General features: G+C 42.3%; 1 protein-coding gene across 1 annotated transcript in view; it reads right to left on the bottom strand.

Annotated features, from left to right (window-relative positions):
• The window catches only part of ADGRE1 (adhesion G protein-coupled receptor E1), an 80,781-nt gene that overhangs the window by 32,345 nt on the left and 26,076 nt on the right, over positions 1-22,360 (bottom strand). The window contains exons 8-11 of the mRNA XM_043586397.1: positions 14,865-15,020; positions 14,635-14,754; positions 12,826-12,972; positions 10,377-10,526 (exon numbers count right to left, since the gene is read on the bottom strand). Of these exons, the coding sequence (XP_043442332.1) occupies positions 10,377-10,526; positions 12,826-12,972; positions 14,635-14,754; positions 14,865-15,020 (573 nt within the window). The remainder of the gene's footprint in view (positions 1-10,376; positions 10,527-12,825; positions 12,973-14,634; positions 14,755-14,864; positions 15,021-22,360) is intronic.

The raw sequence follows: 22,360 nt of genomic DNA, 5'->3' as shown, positions 1-22,360 counted from the left end.
TTTCAAATTTTTATTCTTTATTTTATTACTTTGTTTCTTCCTCCAAAATGACAAGATGGAGGAATTCACCCCAAAAGGTAGAAGGAAGGACACGCAAGGATTTAATCAATACAGACATAAGTAAGAAATCTGAGTTAGAATTTAAAACCACGATTATAAGAATAGTAGCTAGGGTTGAAGAAAGCATAGAAGACACCAGAGAATCCCTTTCTGCACAGATGAAATAACTTATATCTAGTTAGTTCAAAATGAAAAATGCTATAACTGAGATGCAATTTCAAATGGATGCTATGATGGTGAGGATGGATGAAGCAGAACAGTGAATCATGGATACAGAAGATAAAATTATGGAAACTCATGAAGCACAAAAAAGAGGGAATCAGAGGAGGATCCAAGATGGTGGAACAGCATGGAATGTTTTGTGTCTCACATCCATGAAATACAGCCAGATCATCACTAAACCATCCTGCACACCTAGAAATCTTACTTGAGGATTAACACAACAATCTGCACAACCTGGACCACACAACTTAACAGGTACATGGCTCGGAGGGGTGAACTGGGGGAGAGAGAAGCCTTGGAGAGTAGGGTGCCGTTTTTTCTTGCAGAGAGAGGACAGAGACGCGTGGATAGTATGGGAACAGAACCACCCCCCCCCCCAAAATAACTGGAGAGAAACCGGAAAAGGGGAAACAACCACAGGGACTGAACAAAAAAGGCAGAAAGGAGAAAGGAGAGGGTTTAAATCCCATTGAGATTCTATAAACAGCAGGGGCATAGTGTGAAACTCTGCAGCTCAATACCTGGGTACTCTAGTGGGATGGGCGAATCTTCAGGAGCAGAGTGAAGTCCCCATGCCACACAAGGAGAGGGGGTTCCCCTGCTGGGAGAATATTTGGTAGAGTCCATGTGGCCACCCCAGCATACTCCAGAGACCCAGCAGACCCCAGAGAACAACCACATTCCTGGCGCTAGACCAAGGTCTATAAGGGTGAAGCCTGGTGCTGGATGTGTGCTGTGATTTTCCATAATCCCTGAATGGCTGCTGGTACACGATCACGTGATCATTTTCTGGGGCAGGTTGGCACCCAGTCAGTCTCTGGGCATCAACAGCAGCATGGTCCCAAGAACGTTCCTGGCTGTGGCCAGCACCAGGCCATTGCTCAATGAGTACCTCCCACAGAAAGTCTGAGCAGGACTAGGCCACAGTCCATCAGAAGTAAGGGGTCAGGAAAAAACAGCTGCATCTGAGGTAAAACTCAGGAGGGAGGTGCCACCTGCAGCCTGATGGCTTGGTCACAGACAATGTAAAAGCAAGGAGCAGATGGAAGCCAGAGACAAAGGCATGATTGCTGACTGGGGAGAAAAGAGTTCTGATACTAGAGACTGGGTACCTGGGTTATGCCATTTTCACCCCTGCTGTGCGTGCGCATACACACCTACAAGCGCCACAACAATCCACACCAGTAAGCTAAGCAGCGCCACCTAGTGGAGAACAGATCCATTACACCAAGCCCCACCCAAATGGGTCAACCTCACTCTTTAGGAACCACAAGTCTCTCCACCTGCTTAGTTTACAAACTATAAAGTGCTTCATAGTTTGACTTCTAGGGGAACACGATGTAATTTCAATCGTATTACAGTCTGTTTGCTGGTCCATCTATTCAATTTTCTTTTCTTTTTGTCTTTTTCTTGAATATAGGAAGAGAAAACATTTCTTTTTATTTTCAATTTTATTAAAAATATTTTTCTTTAATGTTGTCTACTCTATTTGTTAGTTTTGTATAAATTTTTCAAATTCTATTTTACTTTCATCATTTCATTTTATTCTATTTCATTGTTTTCATTTTCTCAAATTTTCAAACGTTTCCCTTTTTTTCTTTATCTCTTTTTTCTCTCTGATCTATCAAGGCCCTTTCAATACCCAGACCAAAACACACCTAGATCTTGCATCATTTATTTGATTTTTATGTATGTGTGTGTGTTGTTTTTAATTTGTTTTAAGTTAATTTTCTTAATTTTAAATTTTGTTTACCTCATTAATTTCTTTTCTATCTTCAAAATGACAATGAAGGAATTCACCCCAACAGAAAGAGCAGGAAGAAATGACAGCCAGGGACTTAACCAACGCAGATACAAGCAAGATGTCAGAACAAGAATTTAGAATCACGATAATAATACTAGCTGGAGTCAAAAATAGATTAGAATTCCTTTCTGCGGAGATAAAAGAAGTAAATCTAGTCAGGAATAATTAAAAAATGCTATAACTGAGCTGCAATCTCCATGCATGCCACAGCAACAAGGATGGATGAAGCAGAGCACCAAACCAGCAATATAGAGGAGAAACTTATGGAGAACAATGAAGCAGAAAAAAAGAGAGAGAGACTAAGGCAAAAGGGTACAATTTAAGAATTAGAGAAATCAGTGACTCACTAAAAAGGAACAACATCAGAATCATAGGGGTCCCAGAATGTGAAGAGAGAGAAACTTGGGTAGAAGAGTTTGTGAACAAATCATAGAAGACAACTTTCCTAACCTGCACAGAAATCGGTGGCATTCCTATTTACCAACAATGAGGCAACACAAAGAGAAATCAAGGAATCGATTCCATTTACGATTGCACCCAAACCCATAAAATATCTAGGAATAAATGTAACCAAGAGGTGAAAAATATATACACTGAACTATAGAAAATGTATGAAAGAAATTAAAGAAGACAGAAAAAAATGGGAAAATATTCCATGCTCCTGGATTGGAAGAACAAATATTGTTAAAAATCATTACTACCCAAAGCAATCTACGTATTCGATGCAATCCCTATCAAAATAACACCAGCATTCTTCACAGAGCTAGGAAAAACAATCCTAAAATTTGTATGGAACCAGAAAGGACCCCGAATAGCTAAAGCAATGCTGAAAAAGAAAACCAAAGCAGGAGGCATCACAATCCTGGACTTCAAGCTGTATCACAAAGCTTTAATCATCAACACGGTATGGTACTGGCACAAAAACAGACACTCAGATCAATGGAACAGAATAGAGAACCCAAAAATGGACCCACAAACGTATGGCTAACTAACCTTTGACAAAGCAGGAAAGAATATCCAATGGAATAAAGACATCTCTTCAGTAAGTGGTGCTGGGAAAACTGGACAGCGACATGCAGAAGAATGAACCTGGACCACTTTGTTACACCATGCACAAAAATAAACTCAAAATGGATGAAAGACCTAAATGTAAGACAAGAAGCCATCAAAATCCTCGAGGAGAAAAAACCTCGAGGAGAAAGCAGGCAAAAACCTCTTTGACCTCGGCCACAGCAATTTCTTACTCAACACAACTCTGGAGGCAAGGGAAACAAAAGCAAAAATGAGCTATTGGGACCTCATCAAAATAAAAAAACTTCTGTGCAGTGAAGGAAACAATCAGCAAAACTAAAAGGCAACCGACGGAATGGGAGAAGATATTTGCAAATGACATATCAGATAAAGGGTTAGTATCCAAAATCTATAGAGAACTGATCAAACTCAACATCCCCCAAACAAATAATCCAGTGAAGAAATGGGCAAAACACATGAATAGACACTTCTCCAGAGAACACATCCAGATGGCCAACCGACACATGAAAACATGCTCAACATCACTCATCATCAAGGAAATACAAATCAAAACCACAATGAGATACCACCTCACACCTGCCAGAATGGCTAACATTAACAACTCTGGCAACAACAGGTGTTGGCAAGGATGCAGAGAGAGAGGATCTCTTTTAAACTGCTGGTGGGAACGCAAACTGGTGCAGCCACTCTGGAAAACAATTAAAAATAGAACTACCCTATGGCCCAGAAATCGCACTAGTAGGTATTTATCCAAGGGATACAGGTATGCTGTTTCGTAGGGGCACATTCACCCCAATGTTGATAGCAGCACTATGAATAATAGCCAAAGAGTGGAAAGAGCCCAAGTGTCCATCAATGGATGAATGGATAAAGAAGATGTGGTATATACACACACACACACACACACACACACACACACACATATACACACACACACAATGGAGTATTTCTCGACAATCAAAAAGAATGAAATCTTGCCATTTGCAACTATGTGGATGGAACTAGAGGGTATTATGCTAAGCGAAATTAGTCAGAGAAACACAAATATCATATGACTTCATTCATATGAGGACTTTAAGATACAAAACAGATGAACATAAGGGAAGGGAAGCAAAAATAATATAAAAACAGAGAGGGAGACAAAACGTAAGAGACTCTTAAATATGGAGAACAAACAGTGGGTTACTGGAGGGGTTGTAGGAGGGAGGATGGACACAATGTACAGGCATTAAGAAATCTAGTCCTGAAATCATTGTGGCACTATATGCTACTAACTTGGATGCAAATTTTAAAAATAAAAATAATAAAAGAAAAAAAGAAAGGGAAACAAAGGCAAAAGATTGCAATTCAAGACTTAGAAAACTCAGCAACTTACTAAAGAGGAATAACATTTGTAACAAGGAGTCCCAGAAGATGAAGAAAGAGGAAAAGGGGCAGAAGGTTTATGTGAGCAAATTATAACTTAAAACTTCCCTAACCTGGGGAAGGACACAGCCATCGAAGTCCAAGAAGCACAGAGAACTCCCATTAGATTCAACAAAACCCAACCATCACTAAGTCATGTCACAGTCAAATTCACAAAATACACAGACAAGGAAAGAATCATGGAACTAGCAAGAGTACAAAAGTCCTTAACCTACAGGGGAAGACAGATGAGGTTCACAGCAGATCTGTTCACAACAATTTGGCAGGCCAGAAAGCAGTGGCAGGATATATTCAATGTGGGAAAAATATGCAGCTAAGAATTCTTTATCCAGCAAGGCTGTCATTCAGAATAGAAGGAGAGATAAAGACTTTCCCAGACAACCATAAACTAAAAGAGTTTGTGACTACTGAGCCAGCCCTGCAAGAAATTTTAAGAGGTACTCTCTGAGGGGAGAAAAACAAAACAAAAAGACCAAAAGTAACAAAGACTAGAAAGAGAGTATCACCCGAAACACCAACCGTAGGCAACACAATGGCACTAAATTCATATCTTTCAATAATCCCTCTGAACGTAATGGTCTAAATGCTCCAATGAAAAGACAGTATCAGAATGGATAAGAAAAACAACATCCACCTATATGCTGCCTACAAGAGATTCATTTTAGACCCAAGAGCACGTGCAGATTGAAAGTGAGGGGATGGGTAACCATCTATCAAGCTGATAGATGTCAAAAGAAAGCTGGAGTAGCCATACTTACATCATACAAACTAGATTTTAAAATAAAGACTGTAACAAGAGATGAAGAAGGGCATTATATCACAATGAAGGGGTCTATCTACCAATAAGATCTAACAATTGTGAATATTTATGCCCCCAACTTGACAGCAGCCAGACACGTAAATCAATTAATCACACATATAAAGAAACTCATTGATAATAATACCATAATAGCTGGGGACTTTAACACCCCACTTATGGCAATGGACACATCATCTAAGCAGAAAATTAGCAAGGAAACAATGGCTTTGAATGACACGCTGGACCAGATGGACTTAACAGACGTATTTAGCACATTTTATCCTAAAGGTAGAATATACATTCTTCTCAAGTGTACATGGTACATTCTCCAGAATGGACCACAAGTCAGCCATCTACAAGTATGAAAAGATCGAGATCATACCATGTGTAGTTTCAGACCAGAATGCTATGAAACCTGAAATCAACCATAAGAAAAAATGTGGAAAAACTACAAATACTTGGAGGTTAAAGAACATCCTATTAAAGAATGAATGGGTTAACCAAGAAATTAAAAAAGAAATTAAAAAGTATATGGAAGCCAGTGCAAATGAAAACACAACAGTCTAAAATGTCCGGGATGCAGTAAAGGTGGTCATAAGACAGAAGTATATAGCAACCCAGGCCTTCCAAAGAAGGAAGAAAGGTCTCAAATACACAATCTAATCTCACACCTAAGGGGGCTAGAAAAAGAACAGTAAATAAAGCCCAAAACCAGCAGAAGAAGGAAAATAATGAAGATTAGAGCAGAAATCAATTATATTGAAATTGAAAAAGCCAGTAGAACAGATTAATGAAACTAGGAGCTGGTTTTTTGAAACAGTTAACAAAACTGATAAACCCCTAGCCAGACTCATCAAAAAGAAAAAGGAAAGGACCCAAATAATAAAATCACAAATGAAAGAAGAGAGACCACAACCAACACCACCGAAATACAAACCATAATAAGAGAATATTATGAGATAGTGTATGCCAACACATTGGGCAACCTAGAAGAAATGGATAAATTCCTAGAAACATATAAACTACCAAAACTGAAACAGGAGGAAACAGAAAATTTGAACAGACCCATAGTCAGTAAAGAAACTGAATCAGTAGTCAAAAATCCCCCAATAAACAAGGTTCCAGGGCCAGATGGCTTCCCAGGAGGATTCTATCAAACATGTAAAGAAGAGTCAAATCTATTCTTTTGAAGCTATTCAAAAAAATAGAAATGGAAGAAAACTTCCAAACTCATTCTAGGAGACCAGCATTTCCTTGATTCCCAAACCAGGTAAAGACCCACTGAAAAAGAGAATTACAGACCAGTTCCCCTGATGAACATGGATGTAAACATTCTCAACAAGATACTGGCAGATCAAATCCAACAATACATTAAAAGAATTATACACTGCGATAAAGTAGGATTTACCCTGGGCTGCAGGGCTGGTTCAATATCTGAAAATCACTCAACTTGATACATCACGTTAATAAAAGAAAGGATAAGAGCCACAGGATCCTCTCAAGAGATGCAGACAAAGCATTTGAGAAAATACAGCATCCTTTTCTGTAAAAACCCTCCAGAAAGTCAGGATTGAAGGAACATACCTCAACACCCTAAAGGGTATATACAAATGACCCACGGCTCATTTCCCTCATTTTCAATGGGGAAAAACTGAGAGCTTTCTGCCTAAGGTCAGGAATATGACAGGGATGTCCACTCTCACCATTGTTGTTAAACATAGCACTGGAAATCCTAGCCTCAGCAATCAGACAGTACAAAGAAATCAAAAGGATACAAATTGGCAAGGAGGAGGTCAAACTTTCATTCTTCACACATGACATGATACTCTATGTGGAAAACCCAAAAGACACCACCAAAAAACTGCTACAGCTGATACAGGAACTCAGCAAATTCACAGAAGTTGAGATCAGCATACAGAAATCATTAGCATTTCAATACACTGATAATGAAGCAGCAGAAAGAGAAATCAATGAATCAATCCCATTTGCAATTGCACCAAAAATCATAAGATACCTAGGAATAAACGTAACCAAATAGCTAAAAGATCTGTACGTTGAAGAGTATAGACAGCACATGAAAGAAAATGAAGAAGACACAAAGAAATGGAAAAGCATTCCATGCCCAAGGATAGGAAGAACAGATATTATTAAAATGTTGATGCTATCCAAAGCAATCTACACATGCAATGCAATCCCTGTCAAAATAGCATGAGTATTCTTCACAGAGCTAGAACAAGCTATTCTAAACTTTGTATGGAAGCAGAAACACTCCAAATAGTAAATATTTTGGAGGTTGCAAGCTGTGTGATCTCTGTCATGACCACTCAATACTCCAGTTGTAGTGCGAAAGCAGCTAAAGATGATACACAAATGAATGAATGTGTTTGTTGCAATAAAACTTTATTTATACCAACACGTGGTGGGCTGGATTTGGCCCATGAGCTCCAGTTCACTGGGTGCTGAATAAGGTTATTCATTTCTGTTGTTATGGTATCAGGGAGCCCTCAAATCCTTCTTTATCTTTGAGTTATGGCTCATGGGTCACTTGGCAAGCTACAGTAGTCCTGATAGACCCCGGTTTTTCATTTTGGGTTGAAATCAATATTCCCCATCTAGAGAATAATGGATACTACAGCAAGGATTTCATCCCCTTTAGGCCTTTGTCTCCGGTTTGGTGCCTAAGACATTGTGAGTATTCAATAGATATTTGTTGAATGAAGGAGCATATTACCTTATTCTTTATGTCAACTCCAGTTTTCATCATCAGTTATCAGTTGTTTCTAATGTTTTACTACCTCAAAGAAAGGTGGAGCGGACATTCCTGTGATCTGATCTTGATGTCCAGGAGCAGCTCCAGATTTCTGTCTAGAAGTACAGTTTTCTGGGAGGAGCTGTAAGAGACGTGCCTTGAGGTTGTGTTTGCATGACAAGTACATAGCAAGGGTTTAGGCGACGTGACCAGGGCTGGAGGAGACTTGAGCTGGGCCTCCCCATGGCACCACGACAACTCAATTTTATGGGTCCCTCAACTCCTTTGCAAGTAATTCTTCATTATCTAGTCCTGGGGAGATACTTCACTACATCCAACTTAGACATCAAAACTGAATGTCTCAAAAACAATGACAGTCATTTATTTTGTTCATAAAAGTATCTGCCATTTGAGTTGAGTTCAGTGAGTATGGCTGGTCTCTGTTCCGTGCAGTCTCAGCTGAGTTGGCTTAAGCGGGGGCTAGAGGATCCACTTTAAAGGCAGCATACGCACAAGGCTAGCATCTGCTGCTGGCCGTGGGCTGGCTGCTCCACCAGGGCTGTGGGCTGGAGGTCTTGGTTCTTCCCCAGGTCAGCTGCTTTTTCATGGCTGGTTGGGCTTCCTCACATATGGCAGCTAAGCCCCAAGAATGAGCATCTCAAGAGAACAGGGAGGGGGTGCATGGTATCTTTATGACCTAGTACCACTCCCAGAGTCCCAGCAGGCTCAGATTCTAGACAAGGGAACATAGGTACCACTGCTTGCTGGAAGGAGTACAAATTCATAAAATGAAGGGTATATAGCATGGAAGACATTGTTTCCACCATCTTTGAAAATACAATCTGCTACACAAGATGAAGCAAATTAGTGGCTCCCTGGATACCATAACAATAGAAATGAATAACCTTATTCAGAACCCAGTGAACCGGAGCTCATGGGCCAAATCCAGCCCACCACGTGTTGGTATAAATAAAGTTTTATTGCAACAAACACATTCATTCATTTGTGTATCATCTTTGGCTGCTTTCACACTACAACTGGAGCATTGAGTAGTCATGACAGAGATCACACAGCTTGCAACCTCCAAAATATTTACTATTTCGCCCTTTGCATTAAAAAGTTCAATGATCCCTGGTCTTAGGCAGAGGCACAACCAGATCTTGACTGTTAAGGGGAGAATTGGAATTAAACACAAGAAATAGAGACACAGAATGTCATTCATTCTGGGGATCATTTCAATTTACATTACATATGTAAGTAGTAGCTCTTGGGAGCATACATGTGCCTAGTACACTACGTACTTCATTTCACTGAATTTTCCCAGCTATCCTTGGAGGTCAGTACTCTTATACGCTCATTCTGCAGATGGAAACATTGAGGCCTAGAGAGGGTAAATACGTTTCCCCAACATGGCACAACTAGAGTGTGGCAAAGACCTGACTTGGTTCAGAAACTGCTGTGAGAGTTGGAAAGACTGGGTTTGGAGACCAGTCCAACCACACAGCCGTGAACAGGTCATTCCAGCACTCCAAGCCTCAGTGTCCTCATCTGTACAGTGGAGATCATCAGGATGCCTACACTCAATTTAATGTGAAAATGCACATAAATCCCTTCATTGGGGGCCTGGTGCTCAGCGAATGTTAAAAGTTCTTGTTTCCTTCATGGAGAGACAAGCAAAAGCTTTCCCAAAATGAAATCAGTGGTTTATCTCTGGATATTGATTTTCACTTCTATTTTCATCTTAATGTCACCTCCAAATGGTTAGGATTTTCAGTGAACAGGAATCATTGTCACTATGGAAAAAGAATGAAAAGAGGGCAGGGAAGGAGAGAGAGAGAAAATAGCATTTTGGACAAAAAAAAGTACCTACATCCACTGCCCAGCCAGCTTCCACCTGATTATCCTACAAAATGGCGGAGGGTTTTGAGGGGTGGGTACTCAACTTTTCATGTCACTCCTGGGTTCCTGAACTGCATCGGTCCATTGTTGGCCAGAAAGCCTCGATTGCAAGTGCAGTAGTAACCATTCAAAATTTTGGTGTGGACAGGCCCATGAGGAAAACTGAAGGACCTATCTGAGCTCCCACCCAGAGCCAAGCACCAACTACAAGCCATATAAGTGAGGCCATTTTAGACCTCGTGCCACCTTAGTGCCCACCCCTACCTTCAAAATCCATGCAGTCAACCCACAGGATCATGAGCAAGCAGAAAGGGTTGCTTGTAAGTCACTCTCTTCAGGGTACGTTGACATCCATTAAAAGTCCTCAGCATGGCTGGGAGCATTACCTGTACATCTGAAATCCTCTGGTTTCTCAGGGGTCCAATCAACAGGTGAAAAGAACCCAGGCAGGCAGGAGCAGTGGTATTCCCCCGGGGTGTTGGTACACACTGAGCTGAGGCCACAAAGAGTTGAGTTCCTGGCACATTCGTCCACATCTAAGCAGAAAACTAGGCTGAGTCAAAACGATAAAGGATGCTGAGGCCATGGCAGTGCACAGCCCCATCCTGACTGAAGCCAGCGGGTCTCCCTAGCTCTGCTCGCATCCTCTTAAACACTGCTGAAAGGAAGTGCAAAGAGCCAGGATGTGACCCACACAAATCTTTTGATGAGGCTCTCCACACTTCGGGATAAAACCCAAACTCCTCTTTAGAACACATGAGACTCTGAGAGTTTGGACCCACCTAAGCTCACCTACCTCATCTTTCTTTGATAATCCCTTAGTAATTCCTGATCCAGATTCACTGATTACCTGTAGGTCTAGGAAGGCTCACTGTTTGCTCCCTCAGCCTTGAACTCCCTGGACCCCGTTCCTTGATAAATCTCAATTCCTCCCCTTAAGAAATACTATGTTATCAGTAATAATAATAATGACTGAGAGGCATCCAAGTGGAGGGGTGCAAAGCATGGACAGCTTGGACTCAACGCTTGGCTCTGTCCCTATAGACTGTGTGTTACTGGGTGCTGTGGACTGAAATATGTGCCCCCAGATTGATACGTTACATCCCCCACATGGTGAGACCGTATCTGGACAAAAGGCGTTCACAAGATGATTAAGTTGATGAGGTCTTAAGATGGGATTCGTGGCCTGGAGCATCTGGGTGGCTCAGTCAATTGAGCATACAACTCTAGGTTTCTGTTCAGGTCATGATCTCACAGCTGGTGAGTTCGAGCCCTGCATCCAGCTCTGTATACGCAGTGCGGAGCCTCCTTGGGATTCTCTCCCTCCCACTCTCTTTCTCTCTCTCTCCCTATCTCTCTACGTCTTCTGCATGGAATCTCTCTCTCTCTCTCTCTCTCTCTCTCTCTCAAAAATAAATAAATAAACATATATAAATGGGCCTGGTACCCTTCAAACAAAGAAAGAGACACCAGAGCTCACTGTCCCTGGGGACCCAGAATGAAGGCAGTCATCTGGAAGCAAGGAGGACAGCCCTCTCCAGAACTCAGCTGTGGTCTCAGACTTCCAGCCTCCACAACGGAGGGAAAATAGATCTCAATGTTGAAACCACCCTGTCTGCAGTGTTTTGTTCTGGTGGCCCTGAGCTGACAATGCACTGGGCAAGATAGTTCACCTCTGTGTGTCTCAGTGCTCTCATCTGTCAGACAGGGATAATAATACTACTTCCCCCATAGGGTTGTTTGAGCATTGAATAAGGTGTCATCTGTGAAGGACTCAGAGCAGAGTCTGGAGAATAACAAGTATGAGGTAAGTACTTGTTAGCTAAAATAAACAATTAACTGCTAATATGTTGACATTTTTGTGACGGACACTGAGGAACATCCCTTACATGCACCTGCTCGAGGAATGCTCACGGCAGCCCTGTGAGCTGCACACTAACATTGCTTCCATTTTTCTGATGAGGAAACTGAGACATCACTATTGTGCAGAGTCACACAGCCTGTGAAAGGCACACCAGGTTTTAAAATCAGGTTGTCTGGTTCTGGACTTCTTAGATGACAGCTTCCCAGGTGGTCTTGAGTCAGAGTCTGGAAATGTGGACTCAAGTCAATGATGGCCAGTTCAGATCCTGACTCCCCTACTTCCTAGCTATTTGACCGTGGAAGAGTTGTTTTACCACGATGGAGGCTCAGGTTCCTCATCTATGAAATGGGCATAAAACACCACTAATACCATCAGGTTGTTGGGCAGACAATGAGTACATGTCCGGAAGAGCTTAGCACCTTGGCTGGGATCCTGCCTCCAGACCTTTGTATCTGCGGTTCCCTCCTCCTGGAACACCCTTCCCCAGATACCCAATATCTCACTTCCTCATATCCTTCACATCTCTTCTCAAGTATCAACTTTTCAGTGTGGCCTTTACTTACCACTCACTCTATTAAAAGTTGACCCCCTACTCCCAGTGCTGCCTATGCACCTTTTCTGCCTTATTTATCTTTATTTCTTTCAGATACTCCTGGCACACATATGGCCGTGCGTTTATTTTGCTACCTATCTCCCTTAACCCTAGATGATGAGTTCTAGGAGAACAAATCTTTTTACCTATGTTATTTGGTACTGTATCCACCAGCTCTAGAAGAGTGCCTGGCATATAGTAGGTGCTCAGGAAGTATTTGTTGAATGAGTGCATGAGTGCATGGATGAGCAATTTTTGGCATCAGCTTAGCAGATGAGGTCCTTGAGCTCAGCCCAGACTCATCCTGACCCCTCACCCACCACTGCTGTCTTTGCATGCAGACTTGGACCTGGTTCCCCAACAAACCCTTCCCACCGACCTTCACATGTGTCTCCTGGGCCCTGCAAGCTCCTGTTTCCACTGCTGGATGCAAATCCTAGGTTGCAGACACAAGAGTAGCTTCCAGGACTGTTGTGACAAGTTGCGTGCTCCGGGCAAGTTGCGGGGTCGGCACATTCATCCATGTCTGGTCAGTGGAGATGAAAACCCAAGACAAAGCAGATGAAGAAATGAGAATAGGAGACTGCAAACAGAGATTCACTGTGCATGTTCTCCCCTTATTCCTCATCTCCCTTACACTTAGGCTTGGCCACGAGAATAAATTCTGACCCAAAATATGTAAGTGGAGGGTGGTGAATAGCTCCAAGACAGATGAACATAGAATGGCTGTGTTCCTTTACTCCTCCCTGCACCCACACCATGGGATGCAGATGGTGCGGTGCAGTGTGACTTTGCCACTCCTCCTCTATGATGGGAGCTTGTTTCCCCACACCTCGAATCCAGCTTGAATCTGGCCTATGACTTTCACTGGCCAAAAGAACACAGCAGAAATGATGTCGTGCCAGTTCCAAGTCTTAGATTTCTAGAGACTTATTTGCTTCTGCTCATTCTTTTAGCCCCTTGCTTCTGCCACATGAACAAGCCCTAGACTCACCTAATGAAGAATGAGAGACAAGGTGGAAGAGAGATGGGTCATCCCACAGGAGCCCCCGACACGTGAGGCAGCCCAGCCAAGATGAGCAAGCTGGCTCACAGCTGACCACAGACACACGAACAAGCCCAGTACAGATGCAAGCAAGTGGCCAGCAGAGCCCAACCTAAACTTCCAATGTACAGAACACAAACCACGTATATGGTGCTTGTCTCTAGCCACTGACTTTCAGGGTGATCTGTTTTTCAGCAATAGCTACTGCTACAAATGTATCAGAAAAATCAGAGAGGACCTCAAATATCTCCAACTCCAAGCCCAGGGGATGTGATAAGGGCTGGATCACTCCATGCCTTGCTTGATGGAGTCACCTTCCCTACAAACGAGCATGGAGAACAATAGTTCTGAACCAGATGCAGGGAGGTGGAGCCCTCGCTTCTTGTGAGGAAATTCTGGCTGCAGTTTGGAAGGATGGATTCGAGGGGACAAGAATGGAGGAAGGACAAGCCCAGGGAGGACGCTGCTAAACTAATGATGAAGCCCGAACCAAGCATGAGGAAGAATGGAGAGATTCAAGACATATTTAGCAGGTAAATCCCCCAAGCTATGGTGACTGATTTAGTATGTAAGGCATGGGGTAGGGGTTGAGGGTAACCCTGAGGTCTTGAACCAAATACATTATAGGAAATAGTTCTGAAGTTTGAGTCTGAGCTCACCCTATCACGCAGTTTCTCTGTCTCAGAACTAAAGACATCCGGGGCCAGATTATTTTTGGTTGTAGGGAAGCTGTTCTGTGCATTGTAAGGTGTTTAGCAGCATCTGTGGCTTCTCCTCACTAGACAAGAGGAGCCCATCACCACCACCAGTTGTGACAATCAAAAATGTTTCCAGGCATTGCCAGCATCCCCCTTGAAAGTTATTGCTCATGGGACACAGCACTACCCCCCCCCCCCCCAATGCCATTGCTCTCAAGTATTGTCTGACCCACTGCTGCACTCAGAGTAGACCCTTGACTGGAGTTCCAATCCTGGCTCTTCTACTTAATAGCTGCGTCTTTTGGAGGAAGTCACTTCAATGGTCTGAGCCTAAATCTTCTCACCCTCAAAATGAAGAATATAGTCTCTAATCTCACAGGATCATCAAGTGAGGTGGTTGTTAATTAATTGAGTAGCTACATAAAGAAAAGCAGGTCCTCTATACTTTCACAGATCGAGTTGTGAGAGATGAATCCAACCTGGCAGCTGCAATTGTAGCTTCCCAAGGAGTTGATACACTCAGAATGCTCTGGGCAGACCTCATTGGAGAGGCATTCATTGATGTCTGAGGAGCAGTTGAGGAGAGTGAGCAGACCAAAGACTGTGTGGCTCAGGTGAGAGACACCGTCCACTAGTGGTCACTGTCCACCCAAGACCCATGCCTGAGAGCATTACCTGTGCATGAGAAATGACCCGGCTTTCCCGGGGTCCAGTCATTTCCAGTGGGAGAAGAGAATCCAGGCAAGCAGCTGCACTTGTATCTCCCCTGCAGGTTTTTGCAGGCTGAGTTGGCACCACACGGTTGGGGGCTTTGAGAACATTCATCTACATCTGGACACAGAAAGAGTTGGAGTCACTAATTTGCTTCATCTTGTGTAGCAGATTGTATTTTCAAAGATGGTGGAAACAATGTCTTCCATGCTATATACCCTTCATTTTATGAATTTGTACTCCTTCTAGCAAGCAGTGGTACCTATGTTCCCTTCTCTAGAATCTGAGCCTGCTGGGACTCTGGGAGTGGTACTAGGTCATAAAGATACCATGCACCCCCTCCCTGTTCTCTTGAGATGCTCATTCTTGGCGCTTAGCTGCCATATGTGAGGAAGCCCAACCAGCCATGAAAAAGCAGCTGACCTGGGGAAGAACCAACACCTCCAGGCTGAATCCCTGGTGCAGCAATCAGCCCATGGCCAACAGCATCTTGCCAGCATTGTGTGTAGGCTCTCTTTCATGTGGATCTCTAGGGGTGCCTTGTTGGCTCAGTCAGTTAAGTGACTGCATTTAACTTCAGCTCTGGTCATGATCTCACATTTGTGAGATCAAGCCCCACCTTGGGTGCTTTCTGGGTGTGGAGTCTGCTTGGGATTCTCTCTCTCAAGAGTGGAGTTCAGATGGTGCAGTAGTATGGGGACCCTGAGCCTGTCTTGTCCCTGAAACACAGCTAGCTCAGCATCAAACCATTTGAACACCTAGGAAATTGATCTGACGATTAACACGAAAATCTGCACAATTTGAGCAAGAGAACCTGAAAGGAATATGGTGTGGAGAGCTGCCTTGGGGGTGAGAAAAGCCAAGGTTGTGCGGAGGGTAGGGAGATGATTTTATAGACAGAGGATAGAGAAAGAAAAAGAAAAGGGAGTTTCGCACATTAGAGTCATGCAAGAAAAGTACTCCCCCTGAAAGTAGCTGGAGAGAATGTGAGAAAGAACGAAACCACTCACGGTGGACTGGATAAGAAATCTGTTCCTCAAAACCATTGATGGGAAAAAGGCAGAGGGTTGCAGGACTTCCAGTTTTCTATAAACAGTCTAGTGCAGAAACTGATGTTTCAGTGCTCAGTGCCTGGTGGTGCTCCAGGGAGGAAGCAAAGTCCATCCCTGAGAGAAGGCATCATGGTCTGAGGGACCTGTGTGCCACATGGGGAGAAGCAGTTTCCCTGGTTGGAGTGGGTATCATAGTGGCAATCAGCCTCCCATGGGCAAACGTCTCAGCGGGTCCCAGAGAGCTGCCATGTTTCCTGATATTGGGCCAAAGATAACAGCTGATTGCAGCAAAACCTGGCGCCAGTTGTGTGTTGTGATTTACCGTAAACTCTGAGCCTCTGTCACTTCGCTATCATGCACACATTTTCTGGGACAATTTGATACCTGGCCATTGCTCTGCAAGACCCTCCCCCATAAAATCAGCACAGGTCCCAGACCTGGGGTCTCTGAGTTGTGGGGTTTGAAAAACAGACCCATTGGAGATAAGGAGGGAGGTGTCACCTGGCAGGCAGACAGCCTGGGCATGTACAGGGTAGAGGTGGGGAGTGGACAGAGGCCTGCAACAAAGGAAGTTGTGCTTGATCACACATCTGTGATGGTGCAAAATTCCCACGCCAGAGACAAGAGAGCAGGGTGAAGCCATTTTCACCTCTAGCACACTCACACTGATTCAGTCCAGTGAGCCAAGCAGTGCCACCAAGTGAAAAATGGAACTGTTACACAAACCATTACCCACCTGCGCCCTCCAGGCATATCCCCTAGAAGGCCAGTACAAATCCTTTCCACCCACTTACTCTACACAGGATGGTGTGCTTCAAAGTTTTAGTTCTGAGGGAAACCTGATCTAGCTTCACTTGGGTTTCATTTTGTTTCCTTGTTTATCTGTTTTTGTCTCTGCTTCTGTTTTACGTTATGTTATTTTCTTTTATCATTCTTTACGTTGTCTTTCTTGAATACAGAAAGAGCAAATTTTTTTATTCTATTCTATTCTACTTTATTCTATTTTATTATTTAAATTTAAACAAAATTTTAACTTTTTTTCCTTTTCTATCAAGATTCTCTCAACAAGCAGATCAAAACACACTTAGAATCTAGCTTCCTTGATTTGATTTTTTCTTTTGTTTTTAATTTTCAAATTTTTATTCTTTATTTTATTACTTTGTTTCTTCCTCCAAAATGACAAGATGGAGGAATTCACCCCAAAAGGTAAAAGGAAGGACACGCAAGGATTTAATCAATACAGACATAAGTAAGAAATCTGAGTTAGAATTTAAAACCACGATTATAAGAATAGTAGCTAGGGTTGAAGAAAGCATAGAAGACACCAGAGAATCCCTTTCTGCACAGATGAAATAACTTATATCTAGTTAGTTCAAAATGAAAAATGCTATAACTGAGATGCAATTTCAAATGGATGCTATGATGGTGAGGATGGATGAAGCAGAACAGTGAATCATGGATACAGAAGATAAAATTATGGAAACTCATGAAGCACAAAAAAGAGGGAATCAGAGGAGGATCCAAGATGGTGGAACAGCATGGAATGTTTTGTGTCTCACATCCATGAAATACAGCCAGATCATCACTAAACCATCCTGCACACCTAGAAATCTTACTTGAGGATTAACACAACAATCTGCACAACCTGGACCACACAACTTAACAGGTACATGGCTCGGAGGGGTGAACTGGGGGAGAGAGAAGCCTTGGAGAGTAGGGTGCCGTTTTTTCTTGCAGAGAGAGGACAGAGACGCGTGGATAGTATGGGAACAGAACCACCCCCCCCCCCCAAAATAACTGGAGAGAAACCGGAAAAGGGGAAACAACCACAGGGACTGAACAAAAAAGGCAGAAAGGAGAAAGGAGAGGGTTTAAATCCCATTGAGATTCTATAAACAGCAGGGGCATAGTGTGAAACTCTGCAGCTCAATACCTGGGTACTCTAGTGGGATGGGCGAATCTTCAGGAGCAGAGTGAAGTCCCCATGCCACACAAGGAGAGGGGGTTCCCCTGCTGGGAGAATATTTGGTAGAGTCCATGTGGCCACCCCAGCATACTCCAGAGACCCAGCAGACCCCAGAGAACAACCACATTCCTGGCGCTAGACCAAGGTCTATAAGGGTGAAGCCTGGTGCTGGATGTGTGCTGTGATTTTCCATAATCCCTGAATGGCTGCTGGTACACGATCACGTGATCATTTTCTGGGGCAGGTTGGCACCCAGTCAGTCTCTGGGCATCAACAGCAGCATGGTCCCAAGAACGTTCCTGGCTGTGGCCAGCACCAGGCCATTGCTCAATGAGTACCTCCCACAGAAAGTCTGAGCAGGACTAGGCCACAGTCCATCAGAAGTAAGGGGTCAGGAAAAAACAGCTGCATCTGAGGTAAAACTCAGGAGGGAGGTGCCACCTGCAGCCTGATGGCTTGGTCACAGACAATGTAAAAGCAAGGAGCAGATGGAAGCCAGAGACAAAGGCATGATTGCTGACTGGGGAGAAAAGAGTTCTGATACTAGAGACTGGGTACCTGGGTTATGCCATTTTCACCCCTGCTGTGCGTGCGCATACACACCTACAAGCGCCACAACAATCCACACCAGTAAGCTAAGCAGCGCCACCTAGTGGAGAACAGATCCATTACACCAAGCCCCACCCAAATGGGTCAACCTCACTCTTTAGGAACCACAAGTCTCTCCACCTGCTTAGTTTACAAACTATAAAGTGCTTCATAGTTTGACTTCTAGGGGAACACGATGTAATTTCAATCGTATTACAGTCTGTTTGCTGGTCCATCTATTCAATTTTCTTTTCTTTTTGTCTTTTTCTTGAATATAGGAAGAGAAAACATTTCTTTTTATTTTCAATTTTATTAAAAATATTTTTCTTTAATGTTGTCTACTCTATTTGTTAGTTTTGTATAAATTTTTCAAATTCTATTTTACTTTCATCATTTCATTTTATTCTATTTCATTGTTTTCATTTTCTCAAATTTTCAAACGTTTCCCTTTCTTTTTCCCTTTTTTCTCTCTAATCTATCAAGCCCCTTTCAATACCCAGACCAAAAGACACCTAGATCTTGCATCATTTATTTGATTTTTATGTATGTGTGTGTGTTGTTTTTAATTTGTTTTAAGTTAATTTTCTTAATTTTAAATTTTGTTTACCTCATTAATTTCTTTTCTATCTTCAAAATGACAATGAAGGAATTCACCCCAACAGAAAGAGCAGGAAGAAATGACAGCCAGGGACTTAACCAACGCAGATACAAGCAAGATGTCAGAACAAGAATTTAGAATCACGATAATAATACTAGCTGGAGTCAAAAATAGATTAGAATTCCTTTCTGCGGAGATAAAAGAAGTAAATCTAGTCAGGAATAATTAAAAAATGCTATAACTGAGCTGCAATCTCCATGCATGCCACAGCAACAAGGATGGATGAAGCAGAGCACCAAACCAGCAATATAGAGGAGAAACTTATGGAGAACAATGAAGCAGAAAAAAAGAGAGAGAGACTAAGGCAAAAGGGTACAATTTAAGAATTAGAGAAATCAGTGACTCACTAAAAAGGAACAACATCAGAATCATAGGGGTCCCAGAATGTGAAGAGAGAGAAACTTGGGTAGAAGAGTTTGTGAACAAATCATAGAAGACAACTTTCCTAACCTGCACAGAAATCGGTGGCATTCCTATTTACCAACAATGAGGCAACACAAAGAGAAATCAAGGAATCGATTCCATTTACGATTGCACCCAAACCCATAAAATATCTAGGAATAAATGTAACCAAGAGGTGAAAAATATATACACTGAACTATAGAAAATGTATGAAAGAAATTAAAGAAGACAGAAAAAAATGGGAAAATATTCCATGCTCCTGGATTGGAAGAACAAATATTGTTAAAAATCATTACTACCCAAAGCAATCTACGTATTCGATGCAATCCCTATCAAAATAACACCAGCATTCTTCACAGAGCTAGGAAAAACAATCCTAAAATTTGTATGGAACCAGAAAGGACCCCGAATAGCTAAAGCAATGCTGAAAAAGAAAACCAAAGCAGGAGGCATCACAATCCTGGACTTCAAGCTGTATCACAAAGCTTTAATCATCAACACGGTATGGTACTGGCACAAAAACAGACACTCAGATCAATGGAACAGAATAGAGAACCCAAAAATGGACCCACAAACGTATGGCTAACTAACCTTTGACAAAGCAGGAAAGAATATCCAATGGAATAAAGACATCTCTTCAGTAAGTGGTGCTGGGAAAACTGGACAGCGACATGCAGAAGAATGAACCTGGACCACTTTGTTACACCATGCACAAAAATAAACTCAAAATGGATGAAAGACCTAAATGTAAGACAAGAAGCCATCAAAATCCTCGAGGAGAAAAAACCTCGAGGAGAAAGCAGGCAAAAACCTCTTTGACCTCGGCCACAGCAATTTCTTACTCAACACAACTCTGGAGGCAAGGGAAACAAAAGCAAAAATGAGCTATTGGGACCTCATCAAAATAAAAAAACTTCTGTGCAGTGAAGGAAACAATCAGCAAAACTAAAAGGCAACCGACGGAATGGGAGAAGATATTTGCAAATGACATATCAGATAAAGGGTTAGTATCCAAAATCTATAGAGAACTGATCAAACTCAACATCCCCCAAACAAATAATCCAGTGAAGAAATGGGCAAAACACATGAATAGACACTTCTCCAGAGAACACATCCAGATGGCCAACCGACACATGAAAACATGCTCAACATCACTCATCATCAAGGAAATACAAATCAAAACCACAATGAGATACCACCTCACACCTGCCAGAATGGCTAACATTAACAACTCTGGCAACAACAGGTGTTGGCAAGGATGCAGAGAGAGAGGATCTCTTTTAAACTGCTGGTGGGAACGCAAACTGGTGCAGCCACTCTGGAAAACAATTAAAAATAGAACTACCCTATGGCCCAGAAATCGCACTAGTAGGTATTTATCCAAGGGATACAGGTATGCTGTTTCGTAGGGGCACATTCACCCCAATGTTGATAGCAGCACTATGAATAATAGCCAAAGAGTGGAAAGAGCCCAAGTGTCCATCAATGGATGAATGGATAAAGAAGATGTGGTATATACACACACACACACACACACACACACACACATATACACACACACACAATGGAGTATTTCTCGACAATCAAAAAGAATGAAATCTTGCCATTTGCAACTATGTGGATGGAACTAGAGGGTATTATGCTAAGCGAAATTAGTCAGAGAAACACAAATATCATATGACTTCATTCATATGAGGACTTTAAGATACAAAACAGATGAACATAAGGGAAGGGAAGCAAAAATAATATAAAAACAGAGAGGGAGACAAAACGTAAGAGACTCTTAAATATGGAGAACAAACAGTGGGTTACTGGAGGGGTTGTAGGAGGGAGGATGGACACAATGTACAGGCATTAAGAAATCTAGTCCTGAAATCATTGTGGCACTATATGCTACTAACTTGGATGCAAATTTTAAAAATAAAAATAATAAAAGAAAAAAAGAAAGGGAAACAAAGGCAAAAGATTGCAATTCAAGACTTAGAAAACTCAGCAACTTACTAAAGAGGAATAACATTTGTAACAAGGAGTCCCAGAAGATGAAGAAAGAGGAAAAGGGGCAGAAGGTTTATGTGAGCAAATTATAGCTTAAAACTTCCCTAACCTGGGGAAGGACACAGCCATCGAAGTCCAAGAAGCACAGAGAACTCCCATTAGATTCAACAAAACCCAACCATCACTAAGTCATGTCACAGTCAAATTCACAAAATACACAGACAAGGAAAGAATCATGGAACTAGCAAGAGTACAAAAGTCCTTAACCTACAGGGGAAGACAGATGAGGTTCACAGCAGATCTGTTCACAACAATTTGGCAGGCCAGAAAGCAGTGGCAGGATATATTCAATGTGGGAAAAATATGCAGCTAAGAATTCTTTATCCAGCAAGGCTGTCATTCAGAATAGAAGGAGAGATAAAGACTTTCCCAGACAACCATAAACTAAAAGAGTTTGTGACTACTGAGCCAGCCCTGCAAGAAATTTTAAGAGGTACTCTCTGAGGGGAGAAAAACAAAACAAAAAGACCAAAAGTAACAAAGACTAGAAAGAGAGTATCACCCGAAACACCAACCGTAGGCAACACAATGGCACTAAATTCATATCTTTCAATAATCCCTCTGAACGTAATGGTCTAAATGCTCCAATGAAAAGACAGTATCAGAATGGATAAGAAAAACAACATCCACCTATATGCTGCCTACAAGAGATTCATTTTAGACCCAAGAGCACGTGCAGATTGAAAGTGAGGGGATGGGTAACCATCTATCAAGCTGATAGATGTCAAAAGAAAGCTGG

The sequence above is a fragment of the Prionailurus bengalensis genome, chromosome A2 (assembly GCF_016509475.1).
Source record: "Prionailurus bengalensis isolate Pbe53 chromosome A2, Fcat_Pben_1.1_paternal_pri, whole genome shotgun sequence".
NCBI classification, from domain to species: Eukaryota; Metazoa; Chordata; class Mammalia; order Carnivora; family Felidae; genus Prionailurus; species Prionailurus bengalensis.
Note: the sequence above shows the minus strand (reverse complement) of the source record. Positions and strands in the feature narration are given on the sequence as shown.